A 27,225-nucleotide genomic window follows, 5' to 3' on the forward strand; every position below is an offset into this window, starting at 1 on the left:
GAATGTATACATATGTAATTTACATAGAAATTAAACATGTACGTTACATACATATGCATGCATATGTGTATTTATATGAATATATGTATATACACACACATATGCAAAGCTCAGCCCTACAATCAAGATTCCACAGTCTAGTGGAATATTTTTTCTATAGACAAACTGACTTGCTCCTTATTACAACCTACAGTAGGTAGAATAATGGTGCCCCCAAAATGTGCGTTGTAATCCGCAGAGCCTGTGAATATGTTACCATAGACGGCAAGAGGAACTTTGCAAAAGTGATTTAAGATATTTGAAATAGGAAGATTGTTCTGGATTATCTGGGTTGGGCTCAATGTAATCATAAGGGTCCTTATAAGAGCATAAGAAGTAGACAAATGTGTCAGAGAAGGAGATACAATGTGGAATCACAAGAGAGACAGGGATAGAAATAGGCTGTTCCTCTGGTCTTAAAGTCTTACTGATGCCTTGATTTTAGGAATTCTGACCTCCAGAGCTGTAAATAATAAATCTATGATGTTTTAAGATGCTAAGGTTGTGGTGATTCATTGTCAAAGCATTAAGAAATTAATGTAAGATCCTAACAGGGAGGAATGGCTCCCATTTTCAGATGAGAAAACTGGTTTAGAGTAGTTAAGTGACTTGCCCATGAAGATATATACCTTACTGATACTGGTGGTAGGACACAGACTTGGGAGTTCATATTTCAAAGCATGTGTAAGAATGTGTGTATGAGTGTGGGGGTGTGTGTGTGATTTTAGCCATATTACAACTGTAGGTTCACAGTGATTTTTTTTTTTTTTTTTTGGTTTGGAAGTAGGAAAGGATTGTGGTTGAGCAGGAGAGGAAAGAGGGGGAGATAAAAGAAAAGGCCTAGGGTATGCTTAGAAGACACTTAGAGATGCAGGGAAGAGGAGAAAAAAAAAAAACAGGGACTCATAAAAACATAGGGACTCAGAGGTAAATGATCCTCTGAGTTTTGAAACATGAGGAACTCTCTCCCCCAAGCCACCTCGTGGGGCACAAGATGGATGATTTATGCAAAGGTCTGTTTAGTTGTTGGTTTCTGTTCTTTTTCTTTTTTTTTTTTTTTTTTTACCATGCGACATAATTATACAGTTTCTTTAGAACATTCTGTCGTCTGGGAGATTTTCTTACAGAAATTCTAAAGTGTGTAGGCTCACAGGAAACCAGCCAAGATCTGCATGAAACTATATTTATACATATGCCAAAATGAAAAACATAAAATAAGTACAAAGATACAAACTGGGCATTTTAGCTGAAGGCAATGAATGTGTTACCCTTAACACACCTATCACATTATAGAGACTACTAGAACTAGACTAGATGGGCCTTTAGAGATTGCACCATAAAACCTATATGTGTTTAGCCAAGAGCATGTTTTATTTAATCCTTAGAGCAACATGACAGATGGGGAGTTTCATTCGGACACTGCCACCAAGGACCCCAAGGCTTGGCACTTAAAAATTCCTCGACCAAGATCACACAAGCATTTTGGAAAAACCAGCACCTTGACCTAGACCTTCCCATTCCAAATCTAGCACTCACTCTTCTTCAGAGCAAATGACTATTTCCAATCTGCTTGTCTTTCAAGAGAAGAAACCAGGACCTTAAAGAGATATGGCATTTACACAGATTCTCAAAGCAGAGTATTTGTTTATTTATGTATTTACTTGCTTGGTTATTCATTCATTCCTCATTAGTTTATGGAACCAGAAATTATATATTGGAAAGCATGGACTAGAAACTTTTTTTTCAATAGGAAAAAGAATCAAATCCTAGGGAAAAAAATTAAAAACAGAGAAAAGTCAGGTAAGAAGAGCTCAAAGAACTGCACACCACATAGACTTGGACCAATGTCAGGGATGAATCTGAGTATCTTACCACCAAGGCAAGAGAGCAACATGCGCTTTTCCAGCTTTATTGAATCTGACACCTGTGATGAATCCCACCCTGGAGCTGTCAGGACCACGACTCTCTATAGCCTAGAAGCTAAGGTCCTCAACCCCACAAACCCTTCTAACCAATGCCATGGGTTGGGGGGGGGGGGTCTCTCTCACGAAGGCCCTCAGGCTCGTCCCAACATTAACCAAGATAAAGATTAGTAAGACTGTTCTCAGAGTGGTCTCCATCTGAAGGTTTCCCTCAAGGGAAAATTTTAGTTTCTAGAAAATCCATTTTGAATGTAAGGTACCTAAGGGTATTCTTTAGAAAAGAAGAAATAAGAAAAAGAAAGGAAAGGAAAGAGAATTCCATGGGAAATTCTGTTTAAATTATATAACAATGTATCTATTCTAAGACTTTAACACTTTTAAGAAACATTAGCATTTTACCTAACACTAAGAAAGAAAAATATTTTTTCTAACTCTGTCAAAGCATCGATAGTAAAATGTATCCTAATTTCAGAGATTTGAAAACAGAAAATGTGGTCACTTTAGAACCACTGACATGTTTCACCACTGCAGGACTTGTCAGAGCCTTTACCACCCCTGGGTGCATGGTGAACCTTAAAGGCAGTTCTAGAGTACAGACTTTTTCCCATGTGGGCTTGACCACTGAGTTGCCCTTTTTTGCCTTTCAGTTGCATATAGGACTAACGTTTCACAGAGCCCACACTGAGAAAAAAAAAAAGCCTCTCTGAACGAATGGATGAACTTCTGTGTGCTTCCATCAACTGCCCATAAATATGTCTTACACCTGAGCTTTTGCAAAATGTTTCAAGCAGCTGGGAGCACGAGGTTGTAATGTTTGACAACAACGTGGCATGTGGAAGTCAGAGGGGGGAAGAATGAAGGCCCTAGCCTAAAAGTCAGAAACCACAACAAAACAAGGTCCTGATGCCTCCCACACCTCTGCAACTAGATACTGAGGTCAAAATTCAGATCAGCGTCTTCTTTCCCGAGATCAGCGGTTTCCACTACTGGAGAGCATGCAAAGCCTGTACCATGAAAGTGAGCGGCTTCCAGTTCACCGTGAATATCAAACGCATGTATTTATCTCCTCTCCCTCCTAAAATCACATAAAAATGACATTAAAAAGATATTCTGGTAAGGACTGTGTGAAGCTAGACGTGCTCTTTAAGCCCATGTTTTTAAATACATTTTCATTACATTTTAAATTAAATTACATTTAAATACATTAAATACGTCCACATTTGAAGAGAGAAGCATGGGATATCTCCTGTCCCAATTTCACCTCCTAAATGGCTGTGAGACCCTTCTGGGCCTCAGTTTCCTGCTCTGAAAGATCTGAGAAATATTTGAATCTTCAAAAATATTAACGGATTTGATCACGATTTATTTAAAAATATACAGGGAACATCTCTCTTAGCATATTATGTCAGGATAAGGTGTTTGCCCCTTAAAACAAACAAAACAGAACAAAACAACAAAAACCACAACCTTCCTTTTGTCAAGCCAGGACAACTATATAATCCACCATGGGTTTGTTTTTTGTTTTTCAGTTTGTTTGTTTTTTTTTTCCGGTTTACTTCAGTTGCCAAGAAGCACAGAATTCAATTTATCTCACATTGAGTAACTCCCCATGTCAGGCTCCTGAAACCACTTCTTCCCTTTCTGTTTCTCTCCTTACAAGTGGCTCTGGTCAGTCTTATCCTTATATTATCTGCTTGTTTGTTTGTTTTTTTTTATAGGTCGGATTTATGTGGATAATACTAAGGTCTCATAAAAGAATGCACGAGATACATTATAAATGCACTATACAAATGATACAAACCTGGTTGCTAGGTAACCTACCCAGGTCTTCCGGGGAGGTGCTGCTCCCTCACCTCTAAGATTCATTTTAAATGCTTCAGCTTAGTTTCCAATGACCTTCTCCACCTCTCTCAAATTCACCTGCCTCTCTCTACCACACTGGTACCTGTGCTCTATCAACATCAGTTGGGACCAAGTAAGGCTCAGCCGCCTGCCCTCAGTGTCCCCTTCAGCGTCCCCTCTGTCCTGGGTGGGCAAAGACTTGTACTCAACCCTCTTTGCATTCTCAGCATCCCACAAAAGACCAGGCACAGAGTAGGTACAAGAAATCCTAGGTAGATGAATTCCTTAATTCAACAAATACAGTTTTAAAGAAGTTCTGGGGCCAAATAGTGGGGAGTGACAAAGGGGATCCACAGGTGACTATGACCTAGTCCCTGGCCATGAGGCTCTCACGGTGTGATGAGGACCACACCAGGAAAGCAGGTAAGTCAAAAGAGCAATAGGGTGACCACAGAGAGAAGCTCGGGGCAGCGGGGGCGGGGGTGGTGCTAGCTGTGTGACCCCAGAGAAAGGTACTTTACTCAGTAGTGCAGACCTTGGCCTGACTAGGGGCTGAAGATCAGGGCAGCTAGCTACAGGTCCAGTCTGCAAGAGGCGTCCAGATGTCACCAGGATAAACTGGAATTCAAGGCTACATGCAAATGGGCCTCTCCCTTGGAAGAGGGTCTTGTGGGTAGAAATAAAAAATACAAACCAAAATAAAACAAGAAAAGAAAGTCCTTTCTTCGCATGCCCTAACCCCCCTTGATAAATACCGAGCCAATATTTAAGTAGCGTCCACTTGAAAGGGTGAGGATAGTATTCTACTATCCAGCTCCGGGGTAACTGCGCACCTCACTCCTGCACCCCACGGGGCTCAGAGAAGACTTGTTGGAGAAGGTTCTATCTACACTGAGTCTGGAGGATGAAACAGAGCTGTCTAAGCTAAATGGCCACAAGCAAGGTGGCAGGGCTTGATGGTACCAGGGAGGAGGAGAGGAGAGGCGAAAGGAACAACATTGTGAAAATTCCAGAAGCTGAAGCCACAGGCCCTAATTCAGGAGAAGGGAGAAAGCTGGAATCACAGCTGGAGAAACTAGACCAGGAACAACTTCTTTAGCCACGTTAATTGAGGAACATCATTTAACAATGATTACTTGAGCACCTACTATGTGCCAGGCACTGATGCAGGTGCTAGAGATGGTAACCAAGACCTACAGTACAGTCATTGAATGATGAAATTAGATGGCTTTATACCTCTTCGACTAGCTTTAACTCCCATTTCCTGGGTGCTTACATGCCCTAGCCCCATGCATGCATTATTTCACTCATCCTCACAATCCCATCTGAGTCCACTTGAAAAGGAAAGGCTCAGAGAAGTTTAGTGACTTGCTTAAGACCACATAGCACTAGAAGTGGCCAGAGGCCCGGAGTGACACAGACTAGAGCCACACAGCCTGGGTAGAAACCCTATAGCCTCCACTTACCAGCTGTGTGACCTTGGGCAAGTCACAGAGCCATCATGTGCCTGGTTTTCTTGATGGTAACTGGGGATCGTCATAGTGCCTCCCTTGTAGAGTTGTTATGAGAATTAAATAGCCTATTGTAATCAAAGCACTTTGCACAGTCCCGACCCGAAGAAGGCACTTTGTAAAAGCTGGCTGCTGGGACTGTCCTGGCTGCGGAGAGGTTTATTACACATGCCCCTACTCAGGAAATTCAGAGAGGTCACAGAGCTCTGAGCAAGTTCCGAAGGTCTCCTTGAGCAAAGGTTTGTTTTCCTCGCTTAATTCAAGGCTTGCCACTTCTCTCCACCAACTTTCTCACAAGTACCTGCTAATGGCTTTCATTGTTTTGTTTATAGTGCTTCTAACAAGTACGGGTAACTTCTCATTTGCATCCTTAATAGGCAATTTCCAAAACGCATTGACACTGCAGTTGGTGTTAGGAGACCTGGATTTCATTTTCTTTTTTGTCCTGTTTACCAGCATTTGGATGGGCTTCAAGAGCTCACAGCAAACTCCCACCCATTCTGTCCTATTTACAACTTCCAGAATTCTTCATATCTTTTGGATATTAACCCCTTACTGGATATATCTACACCCAAAAAAAACCAACAAACAATCCGATTAAAAAATGGCCAGGGGACCTGAACAGACATATTCCCTAAGAAGACGCTGGTAAGGGACCAACAGACACAGGAAAAGACATTAAACATCACTAAATCAATGCAAATCAAAACCACAATTAGATATCCCCTCAAACCTGTGAGAATGGCTAGTATCAAAAAGACAGAAAGAGCAGGTGTTGACAAGGAAGAAGAGGAAAGGGAACTTCGGTGCACTCTTGGTGGGAATGTAAATTGGTGCAGCCACTGTGGAAAACAGGATGCACCCTAAGATCCAGGAATTCTACTTCTGGATAGTACCTGAAGGAAATGAAAACACTAATTTGAAAAGATACATGCACCCTGATGTTTGTTGCAGCACTATTTACAATAGCCAAGATACAGAAGCAACCCCGTGTCAATCCACAGACAAATGGATAAAGAAGATGTGATATATATACACAATGGGATATTACTCTGCCATCCAAAAAAAAAAAAGAAATCCTGCCATTTGCAGCAACATGGATGGATCTAGAGTGTCTTATGCTTGGTGAAAGTAGTCAGACAGAGAAAGAAAAATACCAAATGATTTCCCTTATCTGTGGAATCTAAAAATCAAAACAAACAAAACGAAACAGAAACAGAGTCATAAATACAGAGAACAAACTGGTGGTTGCCGGAGGGGAGGGGAGGTGGAGGGCCAGGTGAAATAGGAGAAGGGGATCGGGGATTGAGGGGAAAAAACTTCCAGTGATAAATAAGTCATGGGGTTGCAAAGCATGACATAGCAAATATAGTCAATAACAGTATAATAACTTTGTATGATGACAGATGGTAACTGCACCTACTGTGGTGAGCATTTCATAATGTATATAAATGTCGAATCCCCATGTTGTACATCTGAAACTAATATTATATTGTATTTCAACTGTACTTCAAAAAGCGCTGTTCAGAAGCACTTTACAGATATTCATATAAGTTGTGATGTGATGCATTTTAGTCCTCACAACAATTCCATAAAGAGATAACAATTACCATCCCCATTTTACAGATGAGGAAAGGGAGGCACAGAGATGTTAAGTGACTTGCTCAAGGTCACACAGGAAGAAGGGAGTGAGCTACATTACTAGCCACGTGACCTTGGGCACGTGACTTAAGCTTAATGGGGTAATAAACAGTAAATATGTTGCATTCTTCCCAACCATCTTTGTATTGAAGTAAATTTTATTAATAGTTTAGAGAGGAAGAAACTGAAGAGCAGGGGTCCTCAGAGGCTTGCCCAATGTCCACGAGAGAGATATTGGTAGCGCTGCGATGAGAGCTAACGTCTGCCGCCTCCCCTTGACCGCTGCAGTGTGCTACAGACGGACGGTGCTGACCATTTCTGTGTCCAAGTCCACTAGTGTCATCCCTGCTGCTGTTACTGTTGTTATTTGCAACAGAAGGACCACCCCCCCACACACATACCAAGTACGCAGGGAGAAAAATAATGATAAGAACACAGCTGATTCTGTATTCAAGCCTCAGATCTAAGCCCATGCATAATTTACTCAACACTGCCCTGTAGTAACTTAAGCTGAGGAGAGTCAGCTATAAATTCAGGTCTGCATACACTAATTTATTTCTTATTTATTTTACTGATACATATCTAGGGCCTCTAGCAAGCTGCTCCAACACCTGCTCAAAGGCACCTGCAGCCCCAGTGTAACTGGGGTAGAGGGGGAGACCCTGAAATATGTCCCAGAAGGAACACCGGAGCCCTGGACTAGAACCCTGCAGGTAAAATTCATTTTCTTTCAAACTGGGATTAAACGCATACATCCTCCCCCACCCTCTTTTGCATAAGACGTAGGACTGAAAAGGTTCTTGTTAAATCTCATTCTGTTTTTCTATCTCAGTAAAGCACAGAGCGTATTTCAATGACTGACATTCTTGCACAAGCACGGGATTATTTGTCTGTCACAGAATGTCAAAGGATGAGCACATTTTTAAAAATGGAGATGTCACCAGGAGGAGAGCGAGGCAGAGAGGAAAGAGTGCATCCATTCCCCTGAGTGACTGCTGAGGACCAAGCCCTCCGTGGGATGCCATTCCGGAGAGAGGTAACTCCCACTGAGGTCCTCTGCACGGAAAACAAGGAAAACTGGAAAGAATGGTGGGCATCCTTGCCCAAAGCTCTCATTTTACAGGCAGCACCCAGAGAGGAAAAGCGACTTGTCCCAGGCCACTCAGCAAGCTGGTCCCAGTGTGCCCCTTCTTTCAGTCTCAGATGAATTTTAAAATGCCATTGTAGGGCTGCATGGCCTCCTTCCTGCCTCCCTGCCCCCACTTGGTTCGCCTTACAGATAGGGCTTTAGAGGCCATCCCTGAATGGGCGCTGCTAAATTCCTGCAGAAACAGGGTTGAGGGCGCCTGGGTGGCTCAGTTGGTTGAGCGACTGCCTTCGGCTCAGGTCATGATCCTGGAGTCCCTGGATCGAGTCCCGCATCGGGCTCCCTGCTTAGCGGGGAGTCTGCTTCACCCTCTGACCCTCCCCCCTCTCATGTGGTTTCTCTCTCTCTCAAACAAATAAATAAAATCTTTAAAAAAAAAAAGAAAGAAAGAAACAGGGTTGAAAGCCTGGCCTAAGCCTGTGTCCTTAACGCACACCTGCTGGTTCTTCAATGACACCTTTAAAAGGGTGCCTGGTCTGGTCTCCAAACTACACTGACCGGGGCTGTAGGGGGTATGCAGAAGGGGCAGGGGGCTTCAGCACAAAACTGTCCTGACCCTAGGACACAGCCTGAGCATGGATTCCATTTATTATAACCATTAATCAATTATTTATTTTACTTCTTCTTTTCTTCTTCCCAATACCCAATAGAAGGTTATCCTGTTGCCTTTTGCTTCCTGGGCTGAAAGAGCAGACAGAGAAAGGCATTTCGTTGAAGGTCAGGCCCGCCTTGGCCTGCCTGCAGCTCCTGACCTTTCCCCACATCTCCCGGCCGCCGCTGTGCAGGGAGTGGCTGGGCCTCGGGCACAAACACTCACCCGCAGAACATGAAGATGGTGCTGGAGGTGGCGTCATAGGGCAAAGGCAGCGTCTGCTGCAGGCACAGCTGCTCACAGCCCCCGTTGAAGCCGTCCGAGCAGTCGATACCTTTGGAGTGGTCGTAGCATCCGGAGCCGTCCTTCATGGGCCTCAGCTCCTCGGGGCACTGCTCGGGGGAGAGAGAGCAACAGGGCGGTCATGGCCCAGGAGGTGGTGGGTCCCCTCAAGCCCTCTCCTCCCACCTTCTGAAAAGCGGCATGCTGCAGGGACCACAGAGACAGTTTCCATCAAAGTCCTGTTTGGCCAATTCAGAGCTCTGTGGCCTCTCTGACCCTCAGTGTGCCCGCCCGCGAAATGGGACTTTTGTCAGTATCTGCCCGGTAGATGTGTGAGAATACAAGGAGGTACCGTCAGCAAAGTGCTCAGAACACTGCAGCCCACACGGCAAATGTTCAGCAAGTGTGTTAGCTGCTCTTCCTATTGACAATGCTGGAACCATCATCTTTATTGCATGTATTATGGTCCAATAGGGTCTGCCATTGATGAAAAATCACTCTGGCCGGCAGCCAGATATATTTTAAAGAGTTCCTACTGCTATGAATTTACATTCCAGCTCTTCTTCTTCTCCCTCTGTGATCTGGGGCAAGTTATTCACCATCTCTGAGCCTCAGTCTCTTCATCTGTTAAATGGGCATGGCACCTACCCCTGTGGATTTGTTGTCAAACTTAAATTGGATCCTGGGAGTGTGCACCTTACTTCAGAATTCCACACACAATTCGGTACTTGTCACACGTGAGTTCTCTTCCTTCCTGTCTTGAATTTGTCTCTTTGTTTCCATCCCTGTCTCCAGACTCCTGAATGGGACTCCTGCATGCCCACAGCAGGAGCCCGTAAACTCCAGTCTGGTCTCTTCCACACCATCCTCCTGATGGCCAACAGAGTGCTATTTCTAAATCATCCCTCCCCAGCTTAAATAAATGAATGCATTTTCCACAACAATAGCAACACCTTGAATCTCCTTAAGATGATAGGCAAGGTCCTCCACAGGTGCCTCAGATCCTCTGCCTGGCCATGAGCACCTCTCTCCAGGTCACCAAACCAGCAGCCCTCCGGTCCCTAAAAAACCCCAATGACTCCAATCTTGAGTGACCTCAGCCAAATGCTCTTATCAGTGTGCCTGGCATCTGCTAAGTTCTCCATAAAGGGAAGATCCTATTCCGTAGGGACAACTGGCTATTTCTTTTCCATCATTTGATGAGCTGAGCTCATCTTTTCCTGTCTGACAGACAGAGAAGCAGGACCAACTCTCCTGCATCCGGGACTGAAAACAAGGTACAAGGTTTTAATTTCAGTCACCCTGCTGGCATTTCCTGTCCACAGAGATGAACACCCAGAGCTCAGCCCTCCTCATCCATCACTGGACATCACTGATTAAAATGGCCCCATGATACACACACCCCCCGCCCCCAGTCCCTTCCCCAAGTCACCATCCTGAACATCAATAACAAACACACACACAAAAATCAATTTACAAAGACTACCATAACAACAACAACAACAACAACAAAAGGTCAGCCCTCCTGGAAATCAAATTTTGCCTAAGAAGAATTCATAATTACAAATGCATGAGAGTTCTTCGAGACATTTAAGACTAGTGCCAGGGAGGGTGACTGAGAAAGTGGGTTATAAATGGCCTTTGTCAAGCTGCAGAAAGGTTATAAAACTGGCTACATTTTGTGCTTAAGAAGAAAAATCAATTTTCCATGTGAGTGAAGTGCTATAAATATTAATACAAGCTCAGAGGACGCCCCTGCTTGTCTCGGAACACTCAGGGTCAGACAGGAGGGCACCTGGTCACGGGGTCATTTGGGAGCCATTTACGGGTACTCGGGGCTGGGTCTGTCCATCCGCAGAGACTCGGGGATGAGCACTGGAAAGAATGGCTGACCTTCTTACCAGATGACAGGAGGGATCTGGGGCACGGAATCACTCCTAGTTCTTCCCATCCCCAGCTAATTCCCTACCACTTTTATTCTTTAAAAAAGTATGTTCTGTAATCCAGGCAAGATCAAAACCCTTAACCTGTTTTTACTTAGTCCTTATAGCAAACCTATGAGGTAGTGTGGTAGGCTGATAATGGCTTCCCAAGATATGTTTCTGTCCTGACCCCCAAAACCTGTGAATGTCACCTTCGATGGTAAGGTTTTGGCGGATGTGATTAAATTAATATCCTTGCATTACACAGACTAGCTGGATTATCAAGGTAGATCTGAATGGTCACGGATGTCCTCATAAGATAGAGACACAGAGAGGACTGACACAGATGAGAAGGCCATGTGAATGCACAGCAGAGATTTCAGCCATGTGGCCATGAGTCAGTCAATGCTGGAACCTCCAGAAGCCGGAAGGAAGCAAGGGAGCCCCTGGAGGGAGCAGGACCCCCATAGCACCATGACTTCAGACCTCTGCCCTCTGGAACTGACAGAGAATATATTTTCATCGTCTTCAGCCACACAGTTTGTGGTGATTTGGTACAGTGCCCACAGGAAGCCAATTCTGGTGGGAAGTATCATTAGTCCCATTTTACAGACCAGGAAACTGAGGAGAATTGGCAGGGGCGGGGCTTTCCAGGCTTTCTGGCTCTGTAGCTCTTAGCTAACTCCCAGGCAACTCACTCCACTCCCCCGTCACTAACTGACTGATGGATTTCCCGTCTCAGGACATTGGAGCAAAGATGGATTTAGAGTTGACTTAATTTCCTTACTTTAAAATTGAGGCTCAGAGAGGAGGAGGGTGTCCCCGCAAAAAACTAGCACACTGGAGCAGAGGGTACAGAGCCAGGGCCCCCATCCCAACTTGGGGCTCCACCCACCATACTTACTACCCTTTACATTAACGCATTTTCTAGCTGAAGGCAAACCTGATGATGATTTACAGATGGGAAACTGCAGCTCAGAGAGGTGAAGTTCCTTGATTAACATAACACAGCAAATGAAAGGCAGAGCTAGAATTAAACTTGCATTCAGTCTGTGACCATGGGAAAGGTGTTCTGAGCAGATGAAGTGGGTTTTCTGATCGCCCCCACACGATCATCCCTTCATCCAGCGTGGACTTCAAGCCCTGAGTTCTCGCAGGTGGGTGAGGGCAGACTAGATCTACCAGTATCGTCATTTGAGGTTACTTGCATATTATTTCAATTACTTCACAGCTTATCATCTGTCTCACTCACCAAAATGCAAAGTTTGTAATACAATGGACCTTCCTGCCTTGCCCCCAGCTGCCGCACATACTCAGCATAGTGTCTGCAACATTGTAGCCACTTGAGACTTTTCCAATGAGCCATCTGAGTGCCAGACAGGATGTATAGTGTGTTTGTGTGATAACTTTGGGTCTGAATCCAAGCTCGGCTTCTTACAAGCTGCGTAACCTCTTGCCAGTGACTCAACCTCATCTGTCTTCATAGGATTACTGTAAGGAGTAAACAGAGTTGTATCCAGCATCCAAGATGGTCCCCGGTGATTCCTGCCTCCTGGCGTTCACACCCGGTGCAGTCTCCTCCCACACTGTACCGCCCTGCTCGGCATGACCAATAGCATATGGCAGAACTGATGGTATATCTCTTCTAAGATTAGATTATAGAAGACTGAGGCTTCCCTCTGCCTCCCTCCCTCTCTTTCATATCACTTGCTGTGGTGAACTCAAACTGCCATGTTGTGAGCAGCAGTAGAGGGAGTCCCGTGGGGCAGGGAACGGAAGGAAGCCTCTGGCCAACAGCCAGCGAGGCTGACCTTCCAACAGCACATGCGTAAGCTTGGAAACAGACCCTGCAGCCCCAATCAGGCCAGTTCAGTCAGCTGACACCTTGACTACAACCTCAGAGGGGCCAGACCCACCCAGCTAAGCCACTCTTGAGTTTCTAACCCTCAAAGATGATGTGAGATAGTGAGAGCTTTTCGTTTTCCGCTGCTCAGTTTTGGGATGATTTGTTATGCGGCAATAGATAACTAATACAGGGAGCGAAATGCATCAAATGCTCAGCAGAGCGCTCAGCAAGTGGCAGCTACTGTTGTGGGTAATTTGAAGGAGCTTAGAATCTACTCTGAGAGCTAAGGAATATTATGTATCTGTCAGACAGAGGACTATAACAGAACAAACTAAGAAGCACAGGATAATTTGAATGGGAAAAGAAAAACAATGCCAGTGTGAGTTACTAGGCGTTACTGGAGTAGGGACACCTTGGTCAGAGAAGACTTCCTCTTAGTCAGGAGAAGATGTCCCTGAGCAAAAGGGAGACATGCTGCCATACTAGAAAGAGGAAGATCAGAACTCCTGCCCAGGCACTTCTGCTTACTTGCTTTGTGTGCTGGGCAAGTCCTTGAACCCAGTTGGGCCTCAGTTTCCTTTCTTTAAATGGTTGGGGGGGGGGGAGCTTGGAGACAAGAGTATGGGGACTGAAGTCAGGCCTGAGTCCATGCAGGCTTTGTGACCCTGAGGGTGCCGGCAAGTGGTTCACCTCAGAGAGCTCCTCATGTTCCTCAGCTGGAAAACGGGAGTAATGGTGCCTCTCGTGGAGGAATTTCTGGAGACTTTATGAGAAAACACTCCGGAAGTGCCTGGCTCAGAACCCAGCACATAGTAAGCACTTCATAAATGAAGGGCAAAAGTACAAATGGTAAAGGAATGAACCCAACCCCCCAAAAGGAAACCTAACTGAAACTATCAGCTTCTTTCTTACCTATACAAGCCCTTCATTGGATCGTTCAAAAAATATTTACTGGACACCTACTCAGTGCTAACCAAATGTGCTGGGTGCTGAAAATGTCGCAGTAAACACAAGAGACAAGGCCTTGCTCTCATGGAGTTTATATTCTAGAGAGGAGACAAATGACTAATGAGTAAATAAATAAAATGGTTATCCCATGGTGTGAAAAAAGTGAGAGGAAGAACGAACCAAGTGAATGGGGATGGAGTGAAGGAGGCATACATTGAACATCTGAGCGACTTCTGAGTAATGAGTGGAGTCTCCTGGGTGAATACAAGTGGGAAGCATTATCCAAGAAGGAGCCGGAAATATGGAAGTCCTGAGGGAGGAACAGTGTTGGCCTGTCTATGGAACAGAGAAGGCCAGATGGTCAAAGCTCAGTGAGACAGGAGAAAACAAGGTTAGCTAGCACAAGGCAAGGTATGCAAGGAAGGGAGTGACCCAATCACTTAAGCCAGAGTTGGCCCACTATGATCTGCAAGCCAAATCCAGTCTGAACCCTGTTCGTTTGCTTTTTTTAAAAAAATATTATTATTATTATTTTTACATTTTGAGATAATTGTAGATTCACATGCAGTTGTAAGAAATAAAATGATATAGAGAAATCCTGTGTACCTTTTGACCAGTTTCCTCCAAGGGAAACATCTTGGAAAGCTATAGAAAAAAATATCACAGCCAGGATATATACATTGATCATCAAGATACAGAGCATTTGATTCACTACAGAAAATCTTTCTGTTGCCCTTTTAAATCACACCCACTTCCCACCTGACTCCTTTTCTTTATACCCAGAAACCACCATGTTCTCCATTCCTTTACATTATAGAATTCTTTGGAATGCATTATAGAATTTCTGTCATTTCAGGAATATAACATCAATAAAATCATATAGTATGTGACCTTTGGGGATTGGCTGTTTTTTCCCCCACTCAACATCCTTCTCATGTTCATCCAGATTGCTGACGTATCAACATTTAGTTCCTTTTTTATTGTACAGTAGTAGTCCATGGTATGGACATACCATTGTGCATTTAACCATTCACCTGCTGGAGGACATGTGGGTTGCTTCCATTTCTGAGCTATAATGAACAGCTGCTATAAACATCTGCATACAAGATATGGTGTAAACATAAATTTCTGGGTCATATAATAGTTGCATATTCAATTTCTTTAGGAAGCTGCCAAACTGTTTTCCAGAGTTGTTGTCCTATTTTAAATTCCCACAAGTAATGTATGAGTGATTCACCCTCAACAGCATTTGATGTTGTCCATACATATATACATGGACATCCTGATATGTGTGTAGTAATACCTTCACTGTGGTTTTAATTTGAATTTCCCTAGCAGTTAGTGGTGCTGAATATCTCTTGTGCTCCATTTCCATCTGTATATCCTTTTCAGTGAGATGTCTCTTAATGTCTTTTGCCCATTTTCTGATTGAATGATTTGGTTTTTTTTTTTTTTTACTAAGGCTTGAGAGTTCTTTATATATTCTAGACATTAGACTTTTGTCAGAGATGTGGCTTGCAAATGTATTTTCTCTCCCAGTTTGTAACTTGTCTTCTCATCTTCTTCAAATGAGCTTTCACAGAGCAAATGTTTTTAATTTTGATGAAATCCAAGTTACCATTTTCTCTTTTATGGATCATACTTTTAGAATCTAAGAACATTTTGCCAAGCCCAAATCTCAAAGATTCTCTCTTGTGTGTGTGTATTTTTCTAGAAGTGTTATGGCTTTATGTTTCACAATTAATTCTGTGATACATTTTGAGTTAATTTTTGCATGAGGTGTGAGACTTTCAGTGAGGTTTGTTTTCTTGCCTGTGAATGTGCAATTGTATAGCACCCTTTGTTGAAAAGCTCTCTTTTCTCCATTAAATTGCTTTTGCTTCTTTGTAAAAAACAAAAACAAAAACAAAAAAACCAACAACCAAACAAAAACTAAATTAAGCCTGTCTGTGTGGGTCATTTCTGGGTTTTTTATTCTGTCCATTGATCTATAGGTTTGCCCTTCTACTAACACCACAGTCTTGATTACCATAACTATATGCATCTAGAAATAGGGTAGACTGACTCCTTCCACTTTATTCTACTTTTTCAAAAGAAGTTTTGCTTCTCTTAGTTCCTTTGCCCTTCCATATAAGTTTCAGGAGAATCCTGTCTTTATCTATAGAAAGAAAAAGATCATGCTGAGGTTTTAATAGGAATTATCCTAAAACTTTACATCAATTTGAAGAGAATGGAGATCTTTATGATGTTGAGTCCTCCAATTCATGAACACAGTTTGTCTCTCCATTTACTTAGATCTTTTAAAAATATCTTTCATGAGAGCACCTGGGTGGCTCAGTCAGTTAAGTGTCTGCCTTTGGCTCAGGCATGATCTCCGGGGTCCTGGAATTAAGCCCCATGTTGGGCTCCCTGCCTGCTGGGATTCTGCTTCTCCCTCTCTCTCTGCCCCTCCTCCTGTTCATGCTCTCTCTCTCTCTCCTTCTCAAATAAAATATACAAAATCTTAAAAAATATCTTTATCAGCATTCCGTAGTTTTCAGCATACATGTCCCATGCGTGTTTTAGTAGATTTACATCAAAGTATTTCATTATTTTTTAGGCATTGCAAATTGTATTGTATATAACCTGTTTCATTCCTGATATTGATAACTTGTATCTTCTCTCCCTTTTATCAGTCTTGCTAGTTTTTTTCCCCCCAATTTTCTTGATGTTTTCAAGGTATCAGTTTTTTATTTCATTGACTTTTGTGTAGTTTTTTTTTTCTTTCTGTTTTTAAGTGCATTAATTTCCTTTCCTCTGCTTGCTTTGGATTTATTTTGTTTTCTTTTTTGTAGGTTCTTAAGGTGGAATCTTAGATTATTACTTGAAACTTCTTTTCTAATGTATGCATTCATGGCTATAACTTTCCTCCTCATTAAATATAAAGACACAGAGAAATTACAAGGAAAGGATAGATCATTATGATAGCTGTGTCCCACAAATTCTGATATACTGTATTTTTATTTCTTTCAATTCAGTGTATTTTTTATTTCCTTGAGACTTCCTCTTTAATCCATGGATTATTTAGAAATGTGTTGTGAGGTTTCCAAGTATTTAAAGATTTTTCTGTTATTTGTTATTGCTTCATAGTTTGATTCTATTGTAGCTAGAGAATACACTCTGTATGACTGGAATTTTTAAAATTTACTAAGGTTTTTTTCATGCCCCAGGATATGGTCTATCTTGGCATGTGTTCCATAGGCACTTGAAAAGAATGTGTATTCTGTTGTTGCTGGGCAGTGTGTTCTATAAATGTTAACTAGATCGTTTTAGTTGATGATGTCATTGAGTTATTCTATAACCAGTAATTTTCTAATTGTTATAGCAGTTGTTGAGAGAGGAAGGTCAGTGTATCTAACTATAATTGTGGATTTTTATATTTTTCCTTTTAGTTCTATTGGTTTTTGCTTTACACATTTTGCAGATCTGTTGTTTGATGTATAAACATTCAGGACTGCTATGACTTCTTGGTGGATGGGCCTTTCATTATTATATGATTTCCCTCTGGCTTACTTTTTCTGATATGAACATAGCTACTCCTGCTTTTGTTTGATTTGCATATGTCTTTTTATTTACTTTCAACTTGCCTAAATCATTATACATTGAGTTTCTTGTATATGTTAAGTGAGTTCCTATTTTTAAATCAACTCTGCCAATTTCTGTCTTTCAATTTGTTTTTTTAGACCATTTACCTTTAATGTGATTACTGGTATTTTAGAGCTTAAGTTAGATTTTTATTTTGTTTTCTGATCTCCATTTTTCAGTTTTCTTTGTCTTATCTTCTTGTGGGTTATTTCAACATTTTTTAAATTCCATGTTGATTTTTTTTTTTTAAGATTTTTTGTTTATTTATTTGAGAGAGAGAATGAGATAGAGAGAGAGAGCATGAGAAGGGGGAGGGTCAGAGGGAGAAGCAGACTCCGTGCCGAGCAGGGAGCCCGATGCGGGACTCGATTCAGGGACTCCAGGATCATGACCTGAGCCGAAGGCAGTGGCTTAACCAACTGAGCCACCCAGGCGCCCTCCATGTTGATTTATCTATAGTGTTTTTAAGTACATCTCTTTGTATAGTTTTTAGTGTTTGCTCTAGGTATGCATAACTTATCACAGTCTACTTATGCCATCATTTTACTCATTTAAGTCATGTATAGAAATCTTACCTCCCTTTATATCGCTTTATTTTCTCCCATCTGCAACATAATTTTCTTAAATATTCCTCTAAATACATTTAAGACCACATCAGATAGTGCTGTCATTTTTACTTTAACTGTCTAACATAATGTAGGAAACTCAAAATGAGAAGGAAGGTCTTTTGCATTTACCCATATTTGTGTTGTATTCTTTCTTCTTTCTCAGTGTTCCAAAATCCTTTTTTCTATCATTCCCTTTCTGTTTCAAGAACTTCCTTTAGCCAGTCTTTAGAATAAGTCTACTGGCAATCAATTCTCTTAGTTTTCCTTCATATGAGAATGTCTTAATTTCTCCTTCATTCCAAAAAGATAACCACTGGGCACAGGATTTTGAATTCCCAGTTTTTGTTTTTGTTTTTCATCCAACACTTAAAAAATGTGTGCCACCTCCTCCTGGCCTCCATGGTTTCTCATGAGAATTCCACCATCATTCAAATTGTGTTTCCCCTATAAATAAGATGTCATTTCTTTCTCCTTTCTTTCAAGATGTTTTCCTTGAAAAACTGAAATTTGACTATGATTGTTGGTATGGATTTCTTTGTGTTTAATCTGCAGTTTCCTCAGTTTTTCAAATATGTATACTTATGCATTTTACCAAATTTGAGAAATTTTCAGCCATTATTTCTTTGAGCACTTTTTCAGTTCCACTCTTTCTGGTCTCCTTCTGGCCCCTTATTTTCTTTATCAGTCTTGTCTCTTGATGTTCAGAGTGGGTAGTTTCTATTGTTCTATCTTTAAGTTCACTCGTTATTTCCTCTGTCCTCTCCATCTGCTAGTCAAGTCAATCCACTGAGTTTTCAAAAAAAAATTTTGATTGTATTTTTCAGTTCTATCATTTTCATTTGTTTCTCCTTTATATCTTCTACTTCTTTGATAAGACTTTCTGTTTTTCTCATTTGTGCTTTAATTGCTTGTTTAAGCATTTTTATGATGGCTATTTTAACATATTTCTCATTAACTTCCAATATCCCTGTTATTTTTGTAATGGCATCTATGCAATCTTTTTTTGCATTCTGTTTGAGATCTTTCAGGTTCTTGGTAGGACAAGTGATTCTTGATGGAAACCTGGATGACTTGGGGCATTATGTTATGTTATTATGTTTTAACTCTGGATCTTATTTAAACCTTCTATTTTATCTGGATTCCTCTGACACTGTTCCAGCTGGGGAAAGTGGAGGCATAGCTCATTACTGTCAGGGGAAGTAGAATCCCACTTTTCCCACTTGGCCTTCTCTGACATCCTTGCAGTAAGGAAAGGGGAGGACAGTATTATCAGATTGTATCATTACAATCTGGTAAGAATGGAAGTCTAGCTCCCTACTTGGCCTTTGCTAGACTGGGTTGGGATTCGACCATGTTTTTTCTGTGATGTTTGGCTAGAGTGATTATTGTCTAAAAATTTTGTCTTCATAGGCTGCCATTTTCCTGGGACTCTGGCTGAAGAGAGCAGGCTTTGGGTTTGGGGTTGTTTTTGTGTTGCTTGCTTTTATTTTGTTTTGTTTGGTCTTTACCTCCTGGCATTTCTGACTTGCTGGCTCCTTCAGCTCCACACTTGGAACATATGAGGCAAAAAGAAAATCCAAGCTACTGGCCACCATATCTCCATGGGCCCCCAAGTTCCTAGCTGGTCTGCCTTCTTCTCTCCACCTTTCACAGACTTATGTTTGTTTTATATATAACCTCCAGCATTTTTAGTTGTATTTAGCAGGAGAAGGAGAGAAAAAGACATCTACTCCCTCACAGCCTATTTTCCACAGGACTAAGAATGTTTAAATTTTTAAAGTTCTGTTTTGTTTTGTTTTTAAGGAATACTATAAGACCAAACAATAACAACAACAACAACACACACATGTGACTTGCAAAGCCTAAAATATTTACTACCATGGTTCTTTATACAAAAAAGTTATTGACCCCTGACTTCAGCCATGGGAAGTCATCTTGAGTTTATTCTAAGTACAACTGGAAGGCATTGAAGGTTGTGAAGTGATTAGGTTTGCTACCTTGAAGAGTTGACTGAAGTCAGTGAATTCAGTTATCTGTAAGCACTTTATTAGGGCTCATAAAAAGAAGCTGTGAGAGGCAGACTCTGTGGGTCCGGGAGTGGGCAGAAGAAAAGGGGCAGGTCCACTTCATAATGGCCCCATTCCTTGGAGGGCTGCTCTTTTGCCAGAGGTTTTTCAGTAAGTGGATGAGAAACCCAGTTCAGCTGAGCTCCAGAACCTCACAGTCTCCATTCTGTTTCATTTCAGGCAAGGACTCACAGGAAGACCCTGAGCCTGAGTCCCTGAGCCTTAAAGTCTTGAGGATCTGAGTCGGGGAGGTGTACCTGGGGAATTCTCAGCTGTCTCTACAACATGCTGGCCCTGCCTTACTCCTCCCAGCCCCCTTTACCATCCCCTGGGCCTTCTCTCACTCCTTCAGCCCTGTTTTCAACATCCATCACCAAGCCATTTGTTTCCAATTGTAATTATGCATTTTAATATTCATTAATTATAGAATGCAAATTGCTTCAAGTACAAAATTTGTAATGAGCTGCTCCACTACCCCACCCCCAGGTCTAGAAGGTGGGCCAGGTATTCTGAGCAGAAGGAAAAACAACCAACTTACAAGACAAAATAACTTTTCCTGGGGCTTGAGTGACTCATATGGCAAGTAATCCTGGGATTTCCAGGGTGGTGCTTACCTGAGGGAGCCCTGCCCCTCCCTCAGGCCGTGGGAGACAACAGTGTGGTATCTTCCTTCTCTTCTACAATCTTGGACCTGAGAAATAGGGTGGGATCACAGAAAGTACTCCAGCCTCAGACCCAGCCTCTTCTTAGCTGTCACCTAGAGCTAGTCATGCTTCTTTGAGCCTCAGTTTCCACATCTGGAAGACCTGTCTCAAAGTGGGTGTAGCAGGCAAATGGTTGATGGAGACAAGTAGCCAAACCCTAGCAAGCCCTCAGTAAAAAGAAATGCATGTGAATGAAGGCTCTCTGGAGAGCTGAGTTTTGGGTCTGCCTCTCTCTGTTCTCTAACTGGTTGGGTAGCTTTCGGCAGGCACGTCCTGCTGTCTGAGTCTGTTTGCTATACTATAAAATGAAGGCATTGGACAAGTGGAAGGTGGACAAGACTCTTAGCTCTGAGCTGCTTGTTTTTTTTTGTTAAAACAACAATGAACTGTGAAAAGGAGAGAACTATTTCAGAAGGGAGTGGAGAATCCCCTTTGAATTGATTGAGCACGTTTTAAGACATCACCAGGATGACTCCACACCTGCCTAACTATGGGCAGAACCTTGTCCTCCTCCCAGGGCTCAGCAAGTACCTGATTTCCCTCATCACCAGTGAAGCATAATAACAATACTACCTCCTAGCAAGAGTCCTGCTTTCTACCAATCGACTACCCCCATCAGATCTCGGTAGGGGTTATATGAGACAAAGCAAAGGCAATGAGGTCATTCGTGAGTGGAAGGCTGAGCACGCTGTCAGCCGGAGAGCATCCCACAACTGTGAGTGAAGTCTGCCACTTCCTCCCTGTGTGCCCTTGCTTCTCTGAGCCTCAGTTTCCACATCTCTGTACTGGAGGGAGTCGCTCCTACCTCCCTGGACTTATGAGAGAACCAAACTAGAGCACACACCCGACAGATGTCTGACACAATGGCAGTTGCTCAAAAAATGGTAACTGGTATTTGAATTTCTTGTCACTTTCCCCCAAATAGGGAATGCATTCAGGAAGCAATGGAAGAGGACTGCTGACCTGCAGAGGGTAAGCAGAATATTGCCACAGGCAGTTTTTGCTATATTCTCAACAATGCTGAGGTAGGACCTGCATCATCATGCTCCTTTGGCAGATGATAAAACTAAAGCCCAGAGAGGCCAAGTGACTTGCCTGAGGTCACACAGCAAGTGAGAGGCAGCCTTCAGTGGAAGGTCCCCGATTGCAAAAAAGGGGTTCTTTCTCCCTGATCCACCTGAAGGTGGCCTGTCCATGATGTCACAAGTGGTTCAGACTGGCTGGGCCTACACAGTAATTCTGAGAACTTTGTAGGAAGGTCGTGATGTAGATTTTGAGGGGACACATAGGGGTTGTTGGCAGCAGAGTCCTAGATGTACAGATCAGATACAGCATCCCAGGAAGAAGAAAACAGAGGGAAGGAAGCAATGATGTACCATGTGATAGACATTTTCCCCTATGTCATCTCCTCAAATCCTCACAGCAAAACTCAGGGGCACCTCTAAGATACACTTGTTTGACAGGCGAGGTTACAGAGGATTGCAGGAGCTAAGCAAGGGCTGCGGAGGCCTTCATTAGGGACCATCCCTTTGATCGGAGGCCGAGTGGGCCTGGCTGCCCTAGTCCCAGGAGGCCTCTGGAGTACAGCCTGGAAAGGGAGTGTGTGGGGAAGACCCTGCTGTTGCCCATCCCCCGCACCTCTCCCTCCTCAGCCTCAATCTGTCAACAAGGCCAGCTAGACTGCCTATTACTGCAGACATTGATTTGGACAACCAGGCCAGTTGAGAGCCCATAACTACAAGGAGTTTTAATCAACTCATGCCAATTCAGCCGTCGCTCAATCTGATGCTGACATGGAGGAAGGGGGTAGGCATGCAAAAAAAGATTACAGGGATCAATAGCGGGGAACGTAGGCAGGCACAATGGGGGGCCTCGGACCTCAGAGTGGAGAACAAGTCCCCAGGAGAGCTCCCAGGCCCACTGGCCAAACCACGACCCTGCTTCACGTGTCCCTCCACCTGGATGTGGAAGCCATATAGGCAAACACCCAACGGCACCTTCCAGGTCCAACCTCAGCACCTTTGTCCATGCTTTGCCCCCAGCCAGGCCTACCCTCCTCTTCCTAAAGAATCCTATGTATCCTCTAAGTGAAAGCTTAAACAGTCTCCCCTCTGCAGATCCCCTCCCAACTCCAGAAGCACAAGGATGCTGAAGAGACAAAAAAAAAAAAAAAAAAAAAGTCTGGCTGTGTGACTTTGGGCAAGTCACTGTACCTTTCTGATTTTTGTTTCCCCATTTTAAAATGGACCTGATAATAACTACCTGCCTCCTGGGTTTGCTGGGAACCCTTAGCGCCATGATGGACAAAGAAGCTTCTGGTGTGGAAGTTGCTACTTCCTTCTGATGCCCGGAGTCAGCAAGCACCATTTTTCCTTCTCTCCTGTGTTAAGTATTATTCTAGCACAAACACTATTCTGGCAGGCGGATGGCTTCTGGTTCACAGTCTGTCTCCCCAGGAGTCTGTGGGTTATTTGAGGAGAGAGAGTGGAAGACACACAGCTTCCCCTTTCCAGCACGGTCCCAGTGCCCAGCACAGGGGACGGAGACGCTGGTGTGGTCTTAGGAATCAGGTCGATCCTGGCTAGAATCCCACCTGGCTTTGCCACTCACTAGCCGTGTAATGCCAGCCAGTCACTTCATTAACATTTTGAGACTCAAGCACCTCGGTGTAAACTGAGACTAATTACACATACTCGGTAGAATTGCGGTGGGGGTTGGGCGCGGGAAGAGTTAGACATAGAAAGTTGTTATTGTGATCATCGTCACTTTAATATTTGATACCCGGGAAATATTTTTGGAATGCACTAAAATGTCTGGTCACGTTGCTTAGCTGTGTCTTGAGTTCCTGTGAAACACTGCCAGGCCTCTCTCGCCACATGCCCGCCATCTGTGCAGGGTTCAACACACACTTCTGGAGACAGGAGAAAGGAAACTCACGTGCTCTGAGCACCTACTGTGAGCCAGGCAGCACACTGGGTGTTCTCCTTAGTCTGCTTTGCTCAAGGCCCACGATTTTATGAGCTTGCTGTTATTAGCCCAGTGTTGCCGAAGAGAGAACAGGCTTTGAAAAGGCCAGAAGTGCCTCTCCCCTGTCACTCAGCTTTCTAGGAGTGGAGGTGTGGGGCAGGCATGGGTGAGTCTGGCTCGAAACCCATGGTCTTAGCCCCACTCAGCTCCTTTCTAATGGAGACACAAAGGAATAGAAGGGGTGGTGGTCTCTGAGCTCCAGGAGAATCTAAACCAACTGGAGGCATTGGGTAAACCCCCAGAGGGAGGTAAGTCACGGTTCAAGACGGCTTATGCTCAAGAATAGTAATAAGCTCGAGAATGACAGCAGTGTTGAAAGGCATTGCTGGCTTTGCTGGTACCCATGGCGATCATGGCTAGCTAGCTGAATTTATGGCCACCTGCCTTTCCCATTAGAGAAGCGCAGGTAGTTAGGAGACGCAGATCACAGTCTCTGCTTGGGGTAGTTCTCTTCCCTTCTCCTGCCTCAGCCTTCCTCTCTGTTCCATGAGAAAGGTGGCAGCTGGTTTCCAAGGGCCTTATAGCTTGGACATCCTATTATTCTCATCAAGAGGCTCACAGAAATTCCAAGGGAGGTCTGGTGGTGGATTTGGGTAGTAGGTGACACCAGAGCTGGGGAACCTCGGAGAAGGGCTGCTCTTGTGGGAGTGGCTTGAGGATATGGTTTGCAGCCCACCCCTCCAGCCCCCTCCCACGGCTGGTCCTCCTTCTGGCTGGAGTCATAAAGCCTTCCACCTCTCTCTCTAGAGCTCCCCAGAACACTGCACGGAATAGGAATTCAGTTCAGCAAATGCCTATTCAACGCCTACTGTCCTCCAGGCCATCAAGTTCACAAAGCCTTAGCCTGGCCTTCAAAAAGCATCTAGTCTAACACAGGGAGAAGAATAAGTAGTAATATTTCAGAGGCCCTGGAGTTGTTTAATATGGTACAAATAAGCACAGAGAGCTGAGGGAAGGGAGAACAGAGAACACCTTCCCAAGAAAATCCTGCAAGAATCCTGTTGAACGTCTATTCGATAACTGTCTAGTGATTATAATAAATAGCCTTTGTATAGTTCATTAATAATAATAACAGCTAACAGGGGCCCCTGGGTGGCTCAGTCGTTAAGCGTCTGCCTTCGGCTCAGGTCATGATCCCAGAGTCCTGGGATCGAGCCCCGCATCGGGCTCCCTGCTCCACGGGGAAGCCTGCTTCTCCCTCTCCTACTCCCCCTGCTTGTGTTCCCTCTCTCGCTGTGTCTCTCTCTGTCAAATAAATAAATAAAATCTTTAAAATTAATAATAATAATAATAATAACAGCTAACACTTAATAGTGTTTACCATGTGTCAGGCACTATTCTAAATGTGTTTGGAATATTAACTCATAACGGTGGGGCACCTGGGTGGCTCAGTCGGTTAAGCCTCCAACTCCTGATTTCAGCTCAGGTCAGGATCTTAGGGTCCTGGGATCAAGCCCCATGTCGGGCTCCATGCTCAGCGGGGAGTCTGCTTGAGGTTCTCTCCCTCCCTTCCCCTCTGCTCCTCCTCCCTGCTCACGTTTTCTCTCTCTCTCAAATAAGTAAGTAAATCTTAAGGAAAAAAAAAGAATATTAACTCATAATATAGCCAGATGGTATAGGTAGTACTGTTCTCAATTTTCAGAGGAGGAAACTGAGGCACAGACAGCTTTAGTCACTTGTCCCAAGGCTACAGGGCAAGTATGTGGCAGAGCCAGGATATCAGGTCATGCTCTGCCGCCCTTCCCGTGTGTGTTGAAGTTTCTCAAGTCCTTCCCCATACATTCTATTGTTCCAGCCCCATGTGATTGCCAGACAGACTCAGCTCCCCATTGGAAGAAGAGGACCCCGAGGCGCAGAGAAGAGGGGCTTCCCAAGATCACGCAGTGAGCAGCTGTGGGGTGGAGTTGAGGTTCAGCTCAGGCCCGCACCATTCCTAAGCTGTGCCTTCTGGGATAAAGGCAATACTCAGTGAAAGAACCACCTTCCACTGGATCAGGCACTTGGTGGTGCTAGGGTGCTGGGAGAGGAGTGGACATGGGTCGTGCACTCCCCCGATGCCAGGCACATCCTTCCCTCTTCCCAACTACTCAGAAAAGGGTTTACTATTATTTTCACCACTCACCAATGGGCAACTGAGGCTTGTGGAGAGGAGAGGACTTGCTTCAGGTCAGCATTACAGATGCTTAGATTTTAGTTTTAAGAAGCCCCATGTTCTGTTCTCTCTGAGAGTGGCCCAGAGCCACGAGAATTTTGACAAGGTATGCACGCTACAGACAGACATGCAAGACAGCACTGGCAAAAAAAAAAAAAAAAAAGGCTTCTAGACATTATCTGAGCACCTCCTGTGGAGCCAGGTCCCATTCTAAGCATTGAATTCCCAGTGATGCGGCCCTTCCTCAAAGCAGCGCTTGGCGGTGGATGCTATCACCATGCTCACTTACCGGATGGGGAATCTGAGGCACAGCAAGGTTCGTTAACTTGCACAACATCACACAGCCAGTAAATGGCAGACCCAGGAAAGGTGGCGCCAGAGTCCGTTTCCTCAACCCTTTGGCGATACCTCCTCATACAACAATCATGTAAGGTAGGTACTATTATTTTACCCATTTTTTTGATACTAGGAGACTAAGACACAAAATGGTTTAAAGCAACCTATCTTGGTATTACATAGTAAGTGGCAGAACCGGGATTTGAACCCACGGGCCCTGATCCCAAAGAGCTCCTTCTCACCACTGCTCTGCCTAGTAGTCAGCTAGTGGTTCAGGGGCCAGAGCCAGGCTTTTATCAGGACAGCCTGAAGACATGGTCTTTTCGATGCCTGCTAGGTCTCGCTGGCTCCTTCCCTTCCCCATCCTTTGTATCTAAAAACTCTATTTGCAGCTTGCGCCTGTGTCCTCATGCTGCACCTTCTCATCGATCACCCGGGCTCTGTGTGAGAAATGATTTTCTAAGCTAGTTGGCTTTGGAAAGCATGGAACAAGCGGCCATTGAACATATGCTTCTGTGGGTATATATTTATTCAGCGTATGTTGAGTGTAATTTTGGGCGGTTTGCATATTTTATTTTATTTTTTTTGTTGTTGCAGAGAGCAATTTAAGAGAAAGAAGAAGAAAAAAATCCACCCCTGAATGGAGACAGATGCCATAGATGCTGGACCCTGACGTTTCCTTAGTCCAGTGTTTTGGGAACGGAGGTGGGTGAGAGGAAACTCAAGAGCTGAGAACTAAGGACCACCTCTAAGCCTCTCATATCCCTGCCAGGCACCGCCAGGGCTAACCAACCAGCCCCCGGGCAGCGGTGCTTTAAGCCTTTTTTTTCAAGGCCTCCCAGCAGCCTGTCCAACTGTCCCCTAGCTGCTCTGACCTGAGTACTAAACATCAGCCAGACCCTGGGCTGAGGGCACACCACTCACCTAACTCTCCAGGCAAGCCCCTGTTGAGGTAATGCTGTGCATATGAGAACGTTAATACATCATTGCCCAGTGTTGTCAACCAGCGCAATGGG

The 27,225-nt window shown here is 43.9% G+C and overlaps 1 protein-coding gene across 5 annotated transcripts in view; it reads right to left on the reverse strand.

Moving 5' to 3' along the window:
* Positions 1 to 27,225, reverse strand: part of ASTN2 (astrotactin 2) — an 883,583-nt gene that overhangs the window by 324,281 nt on the left and 532,077 nt on the right. For all 5 annotated transcript variants that reach the window (XM_064579942.1, XM_064579940.1, XM_064579943.1 and 2 more), the window contains one exon: positions 8,920 to 9,086. In XM_064579942.1, coding sequence (XP_064436012.1) covers positions 8,920 to 9,086 — 167 coding nt within the window. The remainder of the gene's footprint in view (positions 1 to 8,919; positions 9,087 to 27,225) is intronic.

Source organism: Mirounga angustirostris, unplaced genomic scaffold (assembly GCF_029215605.1).
Source record: "Mirounga angustirostris isolate CCGP_5_RB_7025 unplaced genomic scaffold, mMirAng1.0.hap1 SCAF_15, whole genome shotgun sequence".
NCBI lineage: Eukaryota > Metazoa > Chordata > Mammalia > Carnivora > Phocidae > Mirounga > Mirounga angustirostris.